Source organism: Dipodomys spectabilis, unplaced genomic scaffold, assembly GCF_019054845.1.
Source record: "Dipodomys spectabilis isolate Male_0828 unplaced genomic scaffold, ASM1905484v1 ptg000059l, whole genome shotgun sequence".
NCBI classification, from domain to species: domain Eukaryota; kingdom Metazoa; phylum Chordata; class Mammalia; order Rodentia; family Heteromyidae; genus Dipodomys; species Dipodomys spectabilis.
Window position 1 is genome coordinate 4,921,705 of NW_024870736.1, and position 20,176 is coordinate 4,941,880.

The following is a 20,176-nucleotide window of genomic DNA, read 5'->3' on the forward strand; positions in this document are numbered from 1 at the left end:
ATATTAAAGATGTAGTAGGAAAAAAAGCATAAGATAGTCCATAAACAATTATATTGGCTACTCTTGAAATGACACTATTTTTTATGTATTTAGTTGAATAAAATATATTCAGAAAAATGACATCTGTTTTACTTTTTTATGTGGCTATTAGGAAATTTTAAACTGTAGACACAGCTCACATAATCTATACTGGTCTACACTGAAGGTTCTGGGAAGGCACTTTGCCTGCTCATCTGTCTCAACCCCTCCCTCTCCCTCCTAGTAATTACTAAGTGTACAAGTAGTACATACAGAATTAACAGTGTCTCAATCTCTCTGTGCATGTGATTTGCAATTTATACACTAGAGATTGTCTCTATTTGTAAATTATGGTAATAAGGTAGTCAAGAAATCTGTTCATTAAAAGGTTAAAAAGTAGGTGAATATACTGCTTTTGCTGAAAAGTATGAAATTATTTGTGATTCCCTAGACAATCCTTTATATTTTTCAATTTGTTCTTTGAATTACATATTAAAATACTACAAATTAAATGAAGAAAGAGGACAATGAAACAATTCAAAGAGGAAAACTGTAGAAATTATCAAAGGTAAGTTGAACTATGAGGATAATCAGTACCAAGGCAGTACCCTCACACTCATGATGAAAATTTTTAGTGTTAGAATTTATAAAAACAGAAGGCTCATGGGACATAACTCCAGTATTTATCCAAGAAAGAAGGCATCTGTTTCCAAACATGATCACTGGCAACAAACAAAAGAGAGAGGAAGACAAATTCTTGTCACCAAAATACTTGGATGAGTGATTCACAACTCAAAATATGCAACAGTTCTTTCACTTATGAGCCAGGTCTCCAGGACACAGTAGACTTAATAAAGGAAGGTGCAGTTTAGTAGGTATGTAGGATTCCCCCAGGACACTTTTCTTTTCCCACTTTGGATTCCCATTTCCATTTCCCTTCAGCAAGAGCCAAACAATACAGCCACCAGCACACCCATATTCATTCCAGCACTATTCACCATACTCAAGATATAGAATCAGCCCAGATGCCCCTCAATGGATGAACAGACCAAGAAAATATGGTATATATACACAATGGACTTTTACTCATTCATTACAAAGAATGATATGGTACCATTTGTCAGGAAATGGAAAAACTTGGAAGAAATTATATTGTCAAGTCAGGCTCAAAGAGACAAAGATTCTATGGTTTCCCTCTTATGTGGCAGCTAGAATTATTTTATAAATAAATAAACATGTTGGGTGGTGTACAAGTGGTTACACATGTATTATCTAAAATATGGTTGATTCTAGGGGGAACTCAAATAGTGTAATTCCTTAGAAAAGCAAAGTCAGTCAAAGCTCAACAAAATAAGCACTTACAAGAGGAGGGGTGAGGCCAAGGGGAGAGGGGTGGATACATGAAGATGAGAAAAGGAAGAGAATGCAGTCAACAAATCAATGTGTAGTCTACAAAATTAAGAAAAATAAGAGAAGGGGTGGGGTGGGGGTGAGAATGTTGAAAGGGGTGACACTGATCAAGATGTATTCATAAAGTGCTTTGTTAAATAGCAATTCCTTTGTACAATTACTTAAAGACAATTTAAAAACCGAAAAAAGTTTAAAAATTAAAAAATTAAATGAAGAGGGAAAAACAAAACCAAACAACTGCTGATCCCACTACTGAGACAAATCCCAAGAGAGAAAAGGAGGAGGATAAGAGGACAGGGCAGGAGGGAGAGAAAGAGTGAAGAGGAGAGGGAGAAAGAGTGAGAAGGAAAGGGAGGAATAAAAGGAGGGAGGTAGGGAAGAAAGAAGGAAGGAAGGAAGGGAGAGGGAAGGAGGGAAGGAGGGGACTCAAGGAAAAGGGAGGGTAGAAGAGGGAGAGGAGGGAAGGGGAAAAAAGGGGAAGGGACTGGAAGAAGAGGAAAAAAGGGGGAAGGTAGGAGAGGGAGAAAAGGGGAGTGTGAACTAGCCACAGTGATAAACCCACTCAATATGGAAACTGAATGCATGTGAAGATGTTAAGAGAACAGAATATACAGTGGAGGATGGGAATCCAAAACTAGAGACTAATTTGATCCAAAACTATTTCTGTAGTCTCCATGTTCGTTGAGAACCTTAAAAAAGTCTTCTAAGAATTCTCTTTAAACCAGGAAGAACCAAATCACAAAAATCTCCACTGCCAGAGCTAGAACTGAGCACCTTCCCTTGACCCAAAAGACAAAAAAGTTATTCTCTTACAGGCTAGGAAGAAGGGGAGAAGAAACTATAGGACAGAAGGTGGAGGACAGAACAGGGCAAGAAAAGTAATAATAATTTTCTAGAAGGCACAAGTAGCTAGGCAACAGGTTTCCCTTGTAGCTGAAACTACATATAACCTAGGACAAATCAATTCTGAATCTATTCTTATATTCTGTTAATGAAAAACAGATCAGTTCTTACTTTCTGTCAACTTCACCACCAGTTGTTTTTTTTTTAAATCATTTTAACCATTTTGCCATGTGCACAAAGCACATCAATCTGGGGAGAAGAAAGAGGAAATTACCGAAGATGTCGATCACCAATTTAATAACGATGTGGGTGGTGAAGCTTGAGAGCTTAGTTTGGGAGTGCCAGGGAGGGGAGAGAGAGAAACCACATCATTAGGAACTGGGCCTAGAAAGATCTCTAGGTGGAACGTGTCAACGTTTTAAAGGGCACAGCTCTTTCGGCCGCAGAACGCACCGGAGGGCGGGGCAGGCGGCGAGAGGGGCGCTGCTTACCCGGAAACCCGCGGAGGGAGGGGGAACACCCCCAAAACAGACATCACACCGCTGTACGCAGTACACCGCCCCTCTCCCGCTCTTCTCCCCGAACGCGAAAGCGCACCCAGGATCCAATGGGGTAGGACTGACAGGTGGGCAGCCTCCGCCTCCTGGTCAGGGGACCGAGGAAAGGCCCCCAAGAGAGGCTGAAAAGTGAGGGGAAACGGGCACGAAGGACGGAGACGCGTTACCTTGTTCATCCCATTCCCCATGGTGGCGGCCGCGCTCCGAGCACGCCGGTCGCCGCGCTCGCCGGCGGAGGAGGGAGGGTGGGGCGCGGGAGGAGCGTCGCGGGGCGCTGGAGCTCCGCAGTAAACAACCCGGACACTAATCAACGTCCGGGCGGGCCCCGGGGACTGGGCTGGCTACCAGGACCTGGCATGACGACAGTGTTTTCCGCTAAGCCGCCCCGGAACTTCCCGGCGACTTTACCGGGAAATGGTCTCGATTTGAGGGCCCCGCCCCCGCGCACGGGGAGTGCGAGCTTCCCTCCCCCGCAGCCTGAGACACGCACCCTGGGGTTTGTAGTCGGTTCCGGGTGGCCGCTGGGGGGGGGGGGGGGGAGGAGGTGGAGGTTGGGGGTGGAAAAGAGAGGGGACGCGCGTGCGCATCCCGAGCACCGCCAAGCGTCACAGGCTCCTCCTCTCCGTACCTCTAGTTCCCCCCACCCCGGGGGAAGGGGCAGGCAGAGCGCAGGCGCTGCAAGGCAGTTGGGGGTTGGAGGGGCGGGGAAACACGCTGTGGTGTGTGGGAGTCACTGCTGGCCTTTTCCCCAGGGGCCACTTGGGAGCCTGTTACCAGCAATCTCTTCCCTACCATGACTACCTCTGTGAATCCGGTGATGATCAGAACCCTGGTCTTTGGGGCTCCCCTGTCTGGGTTTTCTGAGGACAACAGATTTAGACCGGGGATTCCTGTGGCCCTACCCCTCCCACTAAGACCGAGAAGGCTCTTGGTGCAGAAAGGTGAGCTAGGTGACTCACCACTATTGAAGCCTGACCCCCTTACTCAAGGAGCATATAATACATGCCGACAGTTTGACCTCCAACATCACTGAATTGTGTCCCTTTCATGGAAATGGGAACTGGCCCTGGTAGGTGCCTAGGTGCTGGGGTGGCTGAGCCTAATTTTTTGCAGACTTCCTGGTGCCTAGGCAGGAGATGGGGAGCTATTTACTCAGCTCCAAGGCCTCGAGGTGAGACAAGCCAGCCTTTGAACTACAGATGCCTGGCTCAGTGGGGGTGAACTAGAAGGGCTCTGCTTCAGAGGAAAATGCGGGGGCTGGGAAGGTGGCTCAGTGGTAGAGCGCTTGCCTTGCATGCCTGAGGCTCTGGGTTCGATTCCTCAGCACCACATAGCAAAAAGAAAAAAAACTGGAAATGGCCCTGTGGCTCAAGTGGTAGAGGGCTAGCCCTGAGCTGAAGAGCTGAGGGACAGCAGCCAGGCCCAGAGTTCAGGACCCAGGACCGGACCAAAAGAAAAAAAAAAAAGAAATGCAGATGTAAAGGCCTTAGGAAAGCTCTGATTAGCTCCCTAAATGGCTTGACTCACCAACCTTTGAGTAGCCTCTAAACATACCCTATATGGAAGGCTAAAGCCTCTCTTCCCTAGATGGAAAAGTTTTGCTGGTATGTCCATTTAAGGTCTGGCATCTTGTCTTCATGGTAGGGGGAAGGTGATTACCCCTCCCCTCCATGACAAGACACAGGACACAATCATGGAGACACATGTGGCATGGCATACTGGTACCTGTGCTGGTCTGGGCCTAACTAGGATAAGTGCAGGGGGCAGGTCCATGGGAAATTACTAGTCCCAGACACTGGACTGACAGGTTCAGTAAACTATCAGCCAAGTGCCTGCCCCTGCCACCAGGTATCAGGCATGCCCATCACCCGGAAGGCAGGTGATGGGAGGGGGGTAGCTTACCTTCCCCCAGCATGAAGACTAGATGCCAGACCCTGCTATCCACCATGTGGCCAATATGGCGCTGGCCAGACCTGACTTCTTTACTTCATTCCCCTTTTTTTCCTTAATGTACATGAAATCAAATCATTGGTTTCTCTGTAAGAGGGCTGAATTTTTGCCTGGGCTGTTTACTCCTGTAACTTAAGGAGTCTCCAACAGTTAAAGTTGGCTCCATATGGTTGGTACCAATACAGTCAGGGGACTTTGAACTTTCTTTCCCAGGTTAGGCAGGGTAAGGTTTTAAAATATATGTCCTACAGAAAGAATCCTACAACCAAACCCTTAGGTTAGGCAGATCTAAAGCAGTCTTTCACCAAGAGTCAGCTGCATGTGATCGAGTCAGGAAAGAGTCCAGTCCACTTTTACCAAGGTGGAGGTGGTCAGGATGATGCTGTAGTCTCCTCCAGGTGATGTCAGGCTGTCCTTAAACTTTACCCAAAGGAGTGGACAGCAGCAGCAGCAAAGGTGTCTCCTATGGACTCCAATGGATTGGCACATCTCCTGTTGGGTTGTCTACAAATTTCTGCAAAACTGGTTAAAGAAGCTTTTACCTAGAGCCTGACTTTAGTGAAATCTCCCAATATTTTCCTGGTTGTTTACACTGGCTTTTGTAGGCTGTTATCTCACTAGTTTTTAAGACTACCATTTAGGCAGTGGCCCCTGGGTAATTTACCAGGGTGACAGATTTTTACTAACCAGATTTCTTTTAAATAAGGCTAGCATTTTCTAGGTAGACACAGAAAGCTTAATTCACCTTACAACTGTCTCTGGTCATCATGGCATCCCAGTTCAGTTCTCTATCAGAGCTGAATTGGTTTGTTGAATTGTTTTTGTTCTTTCTTTCCTATTTGGCCTGTTTCCTAACCATGGTATGTGTATTTTGGAGCTGCAGGCCTTTGTTACAATGGGTGGCCTGCAGACTGCTAGTGTTTAATAAAGATTACAATTCCATCTTCCAAAATGTGGCTTCTAGGATAATTCACCTTACAACAGTGTATATTGATAAGTTCACTGCTGCTGGAAAGCCCACATACTCACTTAGAAACTTAGCAGTGTTTACCTTATTATGAGAGAAATGAAGTACTTTCTAAGTTGTAGCAGGATTGGTTTGGTTATTCTATCATCCTATCTAAACTTTTAGATTCCTCTCCACACAGAATCTTGTGGTCAGATGTTTCTCAGTTTCTTTTTTTGCATCTTTGGGAATGCTCTGCACATAGCGGGTGTTTAAACAGTACTTTTTTGAATAAAGATATACTGGGGCTGGAAAGGTAGCTCAGTGAAAGAGTGCTTGCCTTGAATGCATGAGGCCCTGGGTTCTGTTCCTCAGCACCACCACATAAGCAGAAAAAGCCAGAAGTGGTGCTGTGGCTCAAGTGATAGAGCACTGGCCTTGAGCTGAAGAGCTGAGGGACAGTGCCCAGAGCCAGAGTTCAGGCCCCACAACCAGCAAAAAAAAAACAAAAAAAGACATACAGCCAGTTGATGTGGTGTGGCTGGTGTCTCTTGTCCCCATCCATTTGCTCCTACATGCTAAATTACACCTCATAATCCTGTGTGTTCCTTAGATTTGTCAGGTTTGCTACTGGGCAAGGCCTGTGCTGAGCCATGTCCTCTCTCTTCCTCAAACATCTGAAGTCCTCAGCTCTTTACATAGTATCTTATAAAGTTGAGACTCCAGTTGCTATCACATTAATCTATTTAAAATTTTCAGAGCACTCAAAATTAGAGATTATCATATTTCCTTATTTTTGGTCTGCCCACTAGACATCAACCTCCCAACAGAGAAAGACCTTGTGTGACTTTTGACATGGCCTTGTGACCTAGCACAACATAAGATTTATTAAAACATTTGTCAAACTAGTAAATTTTGAGAACTGAGAAAACAAATCATGAGATTCAGAATAAAAGAAAATTTTAGAATGGGAATGCAGATATTTTGCTAAGAGGTGGCAGACTCTGCTTAATGTTATTTTTCTCTTTGTACACATCTTCAGGGCAATCAAAGGTACTAGAATCTCTATGTGTAGGAAGTCCCAAGGAAATGTGGACCACATAGTTTCCCATAGACAGACCCAGACCTTCTGCCCCTTACTCTCGTGCTGTTTATTCCCCATCACCTTTACTTCCTTTTCCACATCTTGACCTCCAGGCACACATGGACAGCCTGTCCCCTTCCTTCTGTACCACACTGTCATTATGTCATTAATCCGTGTGTTCTTCTGATTTAGGGATAGCACAGCATGGTCAGTGGTCTACTAAGAGAATCTCTATGTGATCTTGGGCAAGGTCAACGTTTCTCAGTCAGCTTTTTACTTTTTTGGTTCAATAGGAAAACCTGAGACGATGACAACCAGAATGAAAGAGTGAGATACTTTCTTGCTTGCTTGCTTGCCTGATTTTTGGGGCAATTATTCATAAGAGACTACCTCTCTTCACTCCTCTTCATTCCTAGAACATAATACCATGTCCCTCCATCATTAATTTTTATTATAATTCTATGATTTCTGTTCTCTCTGATCCCTGATTATGGAAAGAAGGGAAGGGGAGGCAATCCCCTAAACAACCCTAGCATGTTTCACATCTGTTTGTGTTTTCATATCTGTTTATTTGGATTACTATTAGGTTTGCCTAGAGAAAGGCTCACTTTTCTCCATGCCAGTCTGCATGTAGACTTCCCTCTCGTCTACTGTTTTGCATGCAGGACCTCACATGTCCTTGCACTTGCATTGCCTAGATGACTGGCATACCCAGAAACAGTTACCTCTCCTTTCTCTGAGGTCACATCCTGAACTGCCCTATCACGCCTCCTTCAGACTATGGGAGGTTCCCAGGCTCTGAAGTCACATCCACATCCACCATGGCCACTCTTCCTTCCTCCCCTCCTCTTACATCAACCCCAATCCCACCAGAAGTTGTGCTTTTCCTTCTTCTTCCTTCCCATTCTTCCCTTCCTTCCCTTTCCTTCCCTTCCTACCTCCACATACTTCCATCTCATGTGAGCCAGCAATATACTCTTCCCCAATAAAATCTTTTCTGCCTGAACTATATGGTGGTTTCCTTTTGGCTAAGGCTTACATAATGGTGCTGAAAACCCAAGAGGGGACAGAATCAGGAGCCACTGGATCCCTTCCTCTTCTCATTCTGAGGGTCAGTCTGGTATCCACCTCCTTGAGCACCCTTCCTTGAACCAAAAAAGCTGGAGGAACCCCACCTTGGACTTCTCACCATTACCATTCCTGACCTTGTATCCATGACACCAATCTCCCACCACTGTCTACTTGCAAGTGTCTACAAGCTCTCTGACTCTCTCTAGACATGGTGCCATGCCAGAGGAGTTCTACATTTCCTTGGCCAGTCACTTCCCATTTTGGAGACACCTGATTCAGGCATCAGATCCTCTAAAAGAGGCATGACAGACTGGATAGGGATGCTTCCAACACTAGACTCTCTCCCCATATTTCTTGTTCCCTTCCAAGCCAGGATACTCCTTTGGTGTATCTCCTATAGGTCCTTTTCACTAAAGGATTGTATAAAACCAAAACACCTTACAGTTTCTGCTAATACAAGGTAAATGGCCAGAAGTCCTGTATGTTCAGACCAGTCCTCTCTCATAGCTTTTCAACCATCTCCTCTCTCCTCTCTCCTCTCTCCTCTCCTCCCTCTGTCTCTGTCTCTGTCTCTCTGCTTGTGCCCTTGAGAATTAAGATGCAGGTAAGGTCTCAGGGATTCCCCTCCCACCCCTGTCTAGGTTCCCTCTTAAAGGCTAGCCATCCTTGCTTAAATTCTCTCAGCTAAAATTGTCAGTCTACCTTTCTCTCTCCTCAAAAGCACCCTCACAGTGTGCCTTTCTGCTTATCTGTCTGCTGCTTGTCTGCTTGCTTGCTTGCTTAATATAGCTCCACCAAGTTTTCTTATCATCCTGACTTGCTTTTTTGCCATCTTGTCCATATGGTGGGTTTTCGTGCTACACTCCCCACCCCCGCCCCACACACTTCTAGTGAGCAATCAAAGGTCAACTTGTATGCTAATGTATCTCTTTACTGATATTGTTTTAAATGTCTGGTAACCGGTTCTGCAGGTCAAAGGAAAAAAAGGACAGTTTTATAAGACAGAGCTTATTCTGGGTGCCGGTGGCTCACCCCTATAATCCTAGCTACTCAAGAAGCTAAGATCTGAGTATCTCGGGTCAAAGCCAGCCAGGCAGGAAAGTCTATGAGACTCTTATCTCCAATTAACCACCAGAAAACTGGAAGTGGTGCTGTGGCTCAAGAGGTAAAGCACTTGCCTTGAGTTGAAGAGCTCAGGGATAGCACCCAGGCCCAGAGTTCAAGCCTCGTGACCATCAATAATAATAATAATAATAATAATAATATAGAGCTTATGAGAAATGCTGGTACGTAACTAAGTTGGCTGTGATTTAAATAAGGTCAAGATTAATACATTGATGTAAAAATCAGCATCTCATTCTATATGTCTGTCTATGAAAGTAATTGTACATTATTTTTTGTCGTTTTTTATTTTTTATTTTTAAATTTACTGTAAAGGTGATGAACAGGGAGGTTACAGTTATGTAAGTAAGGTAATGAGTGTATTTCTTTTTAAACAGTTACTTTACTCCCCTCCTCATTTTCTCCTGCTTACCACTCCCCACAACCCTCTCCCCAAGTTATAAAGTTCATTTCCAACATCGTGTCCAGTGAGTATCTTTGTTGCATTAGTTCATCCTTTGTCCTGCTGTTTTTGTTATTCTCTGTTTCCAATTTTTGGAGTTCATTTTGATACATTTCATTATATATGGTCATATGTAGTTAGCAATTAAGCTAATGTGATCTCCCATTAAAAATATCATAAACATATTCTAGTTATTAAAAATGAGGGAAACCATGAAACCTATATTTCTTGGGCCTGGCTTGCTTCACTTAATATAATTTTTTCCATTCATCTATGGGGGGGCATTTGAGTTGGTGCCATATCTTAGATATGGAAAATAATACTGCAAGGAATATGATTGTGCTGGTAGTTTTAATATGGCCTTGTTAGTGGTCACTTGGGTAAATGCCCAGGAGTAGAATTGCTGGGTCATAGGGGAGCTCTATGTTTAGTATTTTTTGTATGTTTTTTATTGTAAAAATGCTGTACAGAAGGGTTACAGTTATCTGAGCAAGGTAATGAGTACATTTCCTATTAAGCATTGTTGCCTCCTCCTTTGTTTCCCCCCCACCATCCCTTCTCTCCCACCTCCACAACTACCCCCTCCCCCTTGTCTTTTGAGGAGCCTCCATCCTGCTTTTTAGAGTGATTGAACAAGTTTGCATTCTCACCAACAGTGTAGTAGTTTTCCCTTTTGACCACATCCCCGCCAGCATCTGTTTTTATTAGAATTCTTGCTAATGGCCATTCTAACTAGGGCAAGATGGAATCTAAATGTTTTGATTTGCATTTCTCTTATGGCCAGGTATGTTGAGGATTTCTTTATGTGTCTATTAGCCATTCCTTTCCTCTTCAAAGAAGTCTGTCTTTAAGTCTTAAGCCCACTTATTAATGGGGTGGTTGTTGTTAGGTTTTTAAAAAGAGGTAGCCGAGTAAGAACAGCACCACGCATGTGGTATTCAGGTAAGGAGTAGGTTTATTCATCATTCTGGCTGGCACCAGGCCACATTGGCCCTCCACGTGCTGGGAAAGACCTGGGAAAGAGGTGGGAAAGAGCTGAGAAAGAACTAGAAAAGAGAAGAGAGAGCTGGGAAAGAGAGGTGGGAAAGAGAGAGCTGGGAAAGAGGTGGGAAAGAGAGAGAGCTGGGAAAGAGAGCAGGGAAAGAGAGAGAGCTGGGAAAAAGAGCTAAAAGAGCTGGGAAAGAGCAGAGAAGAGCTGAGAAAGAGCATCTGGGCCTGGGCTTGGCTTTATCTAGGGCATGGGTGGAGAAAGGTGTGGCACATCAAATTCAGATTTGACCTCAGTGGATGCAGATGTGACCTTTTCCAGGTGTGCCAGTTGCCTAGGTAACGCAGGTACTGGGTGGAGACTGCTGTGAGGAGGGTGGAGTCTTCTCACCATCCAGGAGTGGACCTTACATTCCAGCCTTTTAATAATCATGAAATAGGGTGCAGATTCTCTCTGGCTACTTCCTGCTGACAAGGGGTATGGACATTAGGGGTAAAAGGCTGGAATTTGGTCCCCTCCCAGAGAAGGCAGCGAGCAGCAGCTGTCCCTTGGTGGCATAAGTCCTTAGATGAAGTCTGGAGAAGTCTCATGAGGCATTGAGGGGCTGAAAAATACTAGAGAGCAAATGAATGGCAAGAGGAAGGACTTGGGGCTGAAAAATGTTGGTAGAAATGTCCCTAGCTACTTCTGACATCTGGTGACTAGGTAGAGGAGAAATCAGGCAACAAAGGCAAGAATATAAATTCCTGTCCAGTTAATAGGTAGGCAGGTATGGACACTAGATGGGCAGGCTTCTTACTTCTATTGACCTCTGGCTCTGGTTAATTTTGAAAGGGCAGGCACAAAGTTGCTGATGTGACATCATCTCCTCTTACTCCTCTCCATAGTTCCTTGTACCCCAGACTGGCTGAGTCTAGGTGCGTGTTGCTGGGATGGCTAGTCCCAGTGGGTATTTAAGGAGGATTGAACTCAAGACCTGGGCACTATCCCTGAGCACTTCTGCTCAAGGCTAGTGCTCTACCACGTTGAGTTACAGTACCACTTCCAGTGTTTGGCTGGTTAGAGATAAGAGTCTTGAGCCATGCTTCCAGCCTGGCTCTTTGCAGGTTAGTTGGGAGATGGAGTCTTAGGGATTTTTCAGCCCAGGCTGGCTTTGAACTGCAATCTTTACCACAAAAGCCCTTTTTTATTTCCAATTAAAGCAACAAGGAGATCAAATAGAATAGAGCTTACCTGGTCCTTATCAAGAATTGACCGACAAATATTATGCAATGACAAAACTTGTTAGATGTGATGAGAATTTTAGCACAGATAGGCCCAGTATTTTAGAACCATGTAGTCAGTAGTAGAATATACAACATGAAACAAAAAAGGCAAAACTCAAAACCTAAAATTTTTGACAACAATGTGTAGACAGCTTTGCTAACAAAGCACATCAGATGGTTTGGGCCTCACTTACCAGGGCCTGTGAAAAGAGCAACTTGTTAGCAAGGCACCTTAGAATAGATGGATGGAGTAGTAAGCTTGGTGGAAGGTTAAGGGTCAGATGGGGCCAAACCCTTAACCCACCATGTGGCCAAGATGGCAAACTCAAGATGGTGAATTTCTGAAAAAAATGCAAAGAAGCCCTGAACAAATAGATCAAACCTACATTGGCTAGCCTTTCAGAGGGAACATAGAGGGGGGTCCACAGGACCCAGCCTGCGTTGCACTCTTCAGGGCACGAGCCAAAATGTTGTAGAAAAGAGAAAGGAAGAGGTAGGGAATGTTGGACATGAATGGCAGAAAGAGAGCAAAGAGAGCCTGAAAGTAAACAGACTTCTGACCATTTATCATTGCAGGGGCAAAAACTGTCTACATCTGAGAATGGCATAAAAATTAGGCTCTCTGGCTTTCCAGAAATCTCAGGAGGCATTTCAAAGGGGTTTCACCGCTTGGGCGTGATTCGCAGCACTCCATTAAATGTGTAGGAGAGTCAGTCTGGTGAGTGAAGGAGAGCTGACCAGGCAGAAGCGGCGTCCCGACTCCCCCAGAGCCCTCTACAGAGAAATGGCCAAGCCCCCAAAGCCAAGCATCCTCGGCTTCAGAGGTGACTGGTCTTTCAGCTAAAGGCCGTAGGAGCTCTCTGGCGTGGCGCCACGTCTGGACAGAGACTGAGTGACAGAGAACCGTAGAGAGTAGTTTCACTCACCAGAGTAGAGAAGTGGTGTGGACGTGGATGTGAAGGCCAGCAATGGTATCAATGCGCTGTGTCCACAGCAGACAGACGAGTTCGCAAAAGGCCGTCAGAACTGTGGGTATTCCTCAGAGTAAAAAGGGAAAAACAAACAAAAAAGAAAAAAAGAGAAAAAAAATGGAGGGGAATCCCACCTATCCTGACTTTAAGTCCTTCCCGGGTTTCGGCACCATTTATGTTAGGTTTTTAAAAAGAGGTGGCCAAGTAAGAACAGCACCACACACATGGTATTCAGGTAAGGGGTAGGTTTATTCAGTAGACCTACTGGGACTAGGCAGGTTGGCACTCCACGCGGCTGGGAAAGGCCTGGGAAAGACCTGGGAAAGAGAGAGAGCTGGGAAAAGAGGCAGGAAAGAGCTGGGAAAGAGAGCAGGGAAAGAGAGAGCTGGGAAAAAGAGCTAAGAGAGCTGGGAAAGAGCTGAGAAAGAACATCAGGGCCTGGGCTAGGCCTTATCTAAGGTATGGGCGGAGAAAGGTGTGGCCATATCAAATCCAGATGTGACCTCAGTGGATGCAGATGTGACCTCTTCCAGGTGTGCCAGCTGCCTAGGTAACACAGGTAATGGGTGGAGACTGCTGTGAGGAGGGTGGAGTCTTCTTGCCATCCAGGAGCGGACCTTACAGTTGTTTCTTTGAGTATTTGCTTTGGGGGAATTTAATTTTTTGAGCTCTAATATGAGGCCCTTGTCTGTTTTATTGCTAGTGAAGATCTCCTAATCTGTGGACTTTCTATTTATCTTGCTAGCTATATCCTTTGCCATGCAGAAGCTCTGCAGTTTGATGAAATCCCATTTTTCCAGCCTTCCTTTGATTTGTTATGTTCTGGGTTTTTTTGAAGAAAGATTTGACCTGTGCAAAGGAGTCCTAGTGTTTGCGTTATTCCTCCCTGTAATATTTTCAGGGTATCAGCTTTTACCCCAAGGTCTTGGATTCATCTGGAATTGATTCTGGTGCAAGGTGATATATAAGGATCTAACTTCAATATTTTACATGTGTATAGCCACTCACATCCAGGGCAAACTGGATGATTTAGAAGTGGAACTCCACATCCTACTGGCCACAGATGGATGCAGATCATGAACGATCCAAAAAAAAACAAGGGAAAGTGTGAGTACCTCACAAAAGTCAACCTCACTCCCTCTCATAGAACAGCTTTTGGAAGATAGCCCTTCCCCCACACTTGAGAAAAACACTATCTTTGATACTCTCATAGACTCTGTCAGAGCAGCTAGCAGAAAACTCAGGCCTGAGAAACAGTGACTGTGACACATCATTTTCAACAGGGTAAGGATATATGACCAGTGAGAGTCAGCTCCTTCTAGGGGAAGGTTATCCTCTTAGAGAGGGACAACTTTCTTTACTGGGTAGGCACAGCAAGAGGTGGCTCCACCCCTCTACAGCAAACAAAGACATTCCATTCAGATAGCAGCTAAAACTGCAGCATAGCTGGCTGCAGGAATTAAAAAGACAAAAATTTATAAAATCTCACTGGAAAAAATGAAAAAATAAAAGACTGAATAGGCCATAAAAGCCATGAGTGGACCAAAAGCCTGGCTGGACCAAAAGAGAGTCCTAAGAGCCCCTCTGGGAAAAGCCACTGATTCCAGATACACCACAACTCCACCCACAACCAAGCTCACTTGCAGGGACTCCAAGCTACAGAAACTAGCCACCTCCTTCCTGCATTACATACAAATCAGATTGCTTTCCCACTAAATTAGTTTGGGAAGGGAGGCACAAAGACTCCAACTCTGTAAGACAGAACTTCCCAATCAACTAACTTGAGAAACCAACTAAACCACAAGGAAAACTGACCATCTCTAGGAAATCAAAATCTCCATCAAGAGATAGCAGACATAGGAGAAGTACAAGGTCCCCAAAATTAAGTTCAAGATTTTTTTCTAAGATTTTTTTTTAAGTTTTTCTGCCCTAAACCCTTCCTTCTGCCATCTGTATACTTTCTAATATTTTTTCTTATTGCTCATCCACTGCCTTTTAAGATTTCTTTCAGATTTTATCCAAGGACACATGCATGTGTTCACCACCAAGAAACAGTTGCTGCTTGCTGCCTTCTCCTGGACCAGACAACAACTCTGCCTTCTGCCCCAATGTCGATGCCCCTTGCCAGCAGGATGTAGCCAAAGGTATTCAGTGCCCCTTTATAACTACCAAAAGCCTGGAATGTTAGGTTTGCCCAGGAAAAGGGCTGCTTTTCTACATGCCAGTCCGCATGTAGCTTTCCCCTTACCCCTTTGTTTTCCATTCAGGACTGCACATGTCCTCCCACAGAAGTCTCCATACAGCACTTGTTTGTGACTGGCACACCTGGGGGCAGTTACCTCTTCTTTCTCTGAGATCACATTCTTGACTGCCCTGTCACTCTTCCTTTTGACCATGGGAGGTTCTCAGACTCGGGTCACATCCACATTCACCATGGGCACACCTCCTTCCCACCCTCTCCCTATATGAACCCCAATCCCGCCAGAAGTTGTTCCTTTTTTCCCTTCTCCACCCCTTCTTCATTCCCTTCCCCTCTCTGTATGCATACATCTTGTGCAGGCCAGCAATATGGTACCCCCTCACCCCCAATAAACTCTTTTGTGCTTCAACCATGTGGTGGTTTCCTTTCAACTAAACCTAACAGTTACAACCCTAATGGATATCCACCTCATATAAAGTGAACTTCTCACTTTCCTTTCTGTCATTTACCCACTCTTATCGTTGCCTGCATCACAACTACTATAATCCCTCCCGAAGGAGCAAAGTGTTCATGAATATATAGTTAAGAGTGGTCTACATGTCAAATGGAACAGTCCATATTTACATAATTAGTAATTAGTAAGCAACCACTTTGAACTTCAAGGTTGGGATATGTGAAAGCTCACAAGCAGAAACTCAGTCATTAGGATTAGACAAATTATAAGGGTGTTAATTTCAGGTAGTTGAGATAAATCTCTGCCAAAAATTAGTTATAAGGTCTTCTCTTCATACTTGAATTTACTGTAAACCAGGTTTTCCTAACCTCAGTACCAATGATGTTTGGGGTTGGATGGATTTATTTTTTTGTCGGTCATGGGGCTTGAACTCTGGGCCTGGGCACTGTCCATGAGCTCTTCAGCACAAGGACTCTACCACTTGAGCCACAGCACCACTTCCAGGTTTCTGGTGGTTTATTGGAGATAAGAGTCTCACAGACTTTCCTACGGGCTGGTTTTGAACCATGATCCTCAGATCTCGCCTCCTGAGTAGCTAGGATTACAGGTGTGAGCCACTGGTGCCTGGCTATTGGATGGATTTTTATTGTCAATAGCTATCTTATGCATGGTAGGATGTTTAGAAACATCCTTGGATTCTACTTAATACATTCTAGCAACATCCATTCCTTATGACAATCAGCAATATCTCTAACCCTTAAAGAGCAAAATTCTGCCTCTGTCATTTGTACAATAGTGCTACGAGGATAGGATATCTTATGATTTAAATATGCATCTCTATCTCAATAACCAGTGAAATCTATACTAATACATTTCTGTATAATTCTTAGATCACACTGTCAAAGCAAAACAGATTAAGAACCAGAAGCTAATGATTGGTCATTTAATACACAAGATATGATTTCTTCTATGATCATGCACAAGAACAAGGAACACATTACATTAATTGGGATAGTTCATGTATTTATAAATCGTTAAATTTTTGAATTTTAATCCTGTTGATCAGTGAGTAGAGAAGATATACCATTTTCAACTTTTAATTTCAGGTATTTTAACACATTCTAGCATGTTTACAAATATTAAGTAGTAGCTAGGCATGATGGTACATGCTGGTGGTCAAATCTACTTGGAAGGCAAAGGCAGAAAGATCAAACTTTTGAGGCTAGCTTTGGTAAAATTAGTAAGACCTGTTTTAAAAACAGGAATACAAAAAAAAATAAAAAGGGATGAAGTATGACTCAAATGGTAGAAGACTATGGTAGATAGTCATAATATCTAATGGTTGATGGTAGGTGACTCAAATGCCTAACATGTGAAGCTCTGAGTTTAGTCCCCAGGACTATATGCACAAAAATTGCTAGTGATCATTTTTTTCATAATTTTACGGATAACAATTTATTAATAGACTGACAACCTTCATTTTGAAGTTTTTAGTGATTTAAAATATTCAGTTAGCATACAAGGACAAAGTTAAATTCACAATATCTTGAGCTTAGGACATGGGATGAAGTCTACACATTGACTATTTGCTGTTGAGTTCCCTCAACACCATATTCTCTTTTGATTTTCATGGATAATATTTTCTCTAATGCAATAAAAATGAATTATAAGATTATGAAAAGAGCAAGAAGTTAAAACAGTATGAGAATAATATGAATGATTAAATCAAGCTAATATATATATAATTTAATCACTTCAGATATTTGAAACTTTATATGACCATAATATTTAAAATTTACTCTTAACAAAATTTAAAATTTATATTAATATAAAATATTAGCAATATTATCTTTTTTTTGTCGGTCATGGGGCTTGAATTCTGGGCTTGGGCACTGTCCCTCAGCTCTTCAACTCAAGGCGAGTGCTCTACCACTTGAGCCACAGCACTACTTCCGGTTTTCTGGTGGTTTATTGGAGATAAGAGTCTCACAGACTTTTCTGCCCGGGCTGGCTTTGAACCTCGATCCTCAGATCTCAGCCTCCTGAATAGCTAGGATTACAGGCATGAACCACCAGCGCCCAGTGAGCAATATTATTTTATGCAATTGACCTCAAAGTATTTTTTTTTGTTGGTTGTGGGGCTTGAACTCTGGGCCTGGGTGCTATCCCTCAGCTCTTCAGCTCAAGGTGAGTGCTCTACCACTTGAGCCACAGTGCCACTTCCAGTTTTCTGAGTGGTTTAAGAGTCTCACAGACTTTCCTGCCGGGACTGGCTGTGATCTGTTATCCTCAGATCTCAGCCTCCTGAGTAGCTAGGATTATAAGCGTGAGCCACTAACACCTGGATTCAAAGTAATTTTTGATAGGGAAAATATTAAATTTATTCCTTGTATTAAAAAAGTTAAAACAAGGAACTATACTGACCAAATAACAACTGTAAGTAGAAGAAAGCCAGACCAGTGAATCTTGGGAAAAAGAAACAAAAAGAATATAGAGCTCCATAAACAAAAGCACATACACTTGCTAGTTATCTTACATTGAAAATGTTCTGCTGACCCAGCAATCCCATTCCTGGGCATTTACCCAAATGACCACAAACCAGCCCACAAAACCAATGCCACCAGCACAATCATGTTCGTTGTAGCATTGTTTGCCATAGTTAAGATATGGAATCAACCCAGATGCCCCTCAGTAGATAAATGGATCAAGAAAATGTGGTACATACATAATGGGATTCTATGCCTCCATCGGAAAGAATACCATTGCCTCATTCATAAAGAAATGGAAAGAAGTGGAAAAAAAGTTATCTCAAGCAAAGTAAGCCAGACCCAAAGAAACATAGGCTCTATGTTTTCTCTCATTTGTAATAATTAAAATATGTCTAAATCTACAAGCTAATCCAATGGATAGTAAAAGAAAGCATGTGGACATCATTAGTTAAACAGAACTCTAAGCATCACACAGAACGTAGGAAGATATTCTTAGGAGAGGATCACAATGTCTCAATAATTATGTGCTTATGACCCTATAAAACGATGCTTTATCAAAACGAACTCCAAGAAATGAAAACAAGATTTTTTATTGTACTCTTTGCCATTATTTCTTTCTTCTTTCTTTTCCCCCCTTTGTTTTATTCCCTGTTGTCACTGTGTGTGTTTGTTTTTTAAATTTCTGTACCCTTTGTTTTGTATATAGGTATATCTGATTTGGGGAAAGGAAAGAGAATCACAGAAATGGTGGGACAAAGGTGAATCAATTTAACAGTGATACTTTTTAGACACTATGTTGGAAATGAACTTTACAACTTGGGAGTAGGGAGAGTTGATGGGGAAGTGGGAGAAAATTAGGGAGGGGGTAACATTGTTCAAAAGAAATGTATTCATTACCTTATGTAACTGTAACTCCTCTGATATCACATTTACAATAAAACAAATTTTTTAAAAAAGAAAAGAAAGTGCTCTGCTGATCCTGTGATTTCTCAAGCCACGTAGAACACTCTGATCATGAAGGGGGATTTCTATGGTAAATGTTTGTTTTGAAAAAAGAAACACAACAGGGAAATTGTTGAATATGTCAAGGTATGAGGTTCACAAATAACTCATAGTTTCATATCACAAATCTTTATCAACTTTGCAGTTCCTGGTCTTTTCTAGAGCAAAGTTATTTCCTATCATGGATCTGTCTATCTGTCTCTTTCTCTCCCTCTCTGTCTCTGTTCCTACTGGAATTTGAGCTTAGGCTTTTGAACTTGCTAGGCAGCTGTTTTACCACTTCAGCCACACTCATAGCCCTTTTGTGCTTTTGTTGTTTCTCAGGTAGAGTCTCAAAGGTTTTTTTCCTGCCTAGTGTTGTCCTTGGACTGTGAGTCTCCTTTTGTATGACTTCCTGCATAAATGGGAGCACAGATGTATGCCATCATAAAAGCCTTGTTAACAGAGAGGAGAACTGCTAACATTTTGCTTAAGCTGACCATGAATTGCTATCTTCCCAATCTTCCTTCCAGAATGGCAAGAAATACTGGTGTAATACACATTCAACAAGAGAAGATAGACATAGAGAGAGCAAGAGGCTTTGGGCACTGCTTGATCCAAACTTTTTCTGAAGTCACAGCTGCAGTTTACAAAGCCCAGAACTTTCTGTGACCCTCCCCTTTGACATCATGTTATTCTGTTAAGAAACCTTGCCTAAGTTAGACACATCCACCTTATGTGACGCCTATGGCTATTTTCCTTGTCTGCTATGGTTAGACTTGACTCGTGTAGTCGTGTTTCCTGCCAAGCAAGTTCCCTAGGTGATAAACTAGGTCTTTTGAAACTTTTCCTGGCTTTAATAAACACAAGAAAAATTTTTTTTCTTGCTTAGTAGCTCCAACCCCCAAACAATAAAATCTGGAGCGCTGATGTCTTTTAGTTTCAGTTGAATAATCATGTTTTTCTTGGTATCTGACATGATTGGTGTACAATCCAGCATGAGCCTTGCTTTATGCACCCAGCTCACCTGGGCATAGCAAGGAATCCTTAAATACCTGTACCAGTTGTCCTTCTCTATACTATCTAATCAATGCCTCCAAACATTCACAAAACCCCATTCAAGACACTATGTGGTTGGAGATATAGCTCAATAGCATAAAACTTATGGAGCATAGAGTATTCATAAGACCCTGGGTTTGACCTCCAGTACCAAAAAACAACATCAAAGTGACAATGTGTGCTGCAATCTAGAAAAATGTGGGATAGATTCTAAGTGTCCCTAGTCAGAGGACCCTGTCTGTGGGCACTTGTTGCACCTGCACAGATGTTTGCCTCTCCAAGATTCACTTCTGCTTCTTTAAATGCCTGAGAAGGCAGGGGGCAGC

At 43.1% G+C, this 20,176-nt stretch overlaps 1 protein-coding gene across 4 annotated transcripts in view; it reads right to left on the bottom strand.

Moving 5' to 3' along the window:
• Positions 1-3,326, bottom strand: part of Dusp22 (dual specificity phosphatase 22) — a 97,780-nt gene extending 94,454 nt beyond the window's left edge. For 3 of the 4 annotated variants that reach the window (XM_042680330.1, XM_042680332.1, XM_042680328.1), the window contains exon 1: positions 2,996-3,326. In XM_042680330.1, coding sequence (XP_042536264.1) covers positions 2,996-3,016 — 21 coding nt within the window. In that variant the 5' untranslated portion in view covers positions 3,017-3,326. The remainder of the gene's footprint in view (positions 1-2,995) is intronic. The other variant, XM_042680331.1, reaches the window with a different exon arrangement.
• Between the last annotated feature and the right edge of the window lie 16,850 nt (positions 3,327-20,176).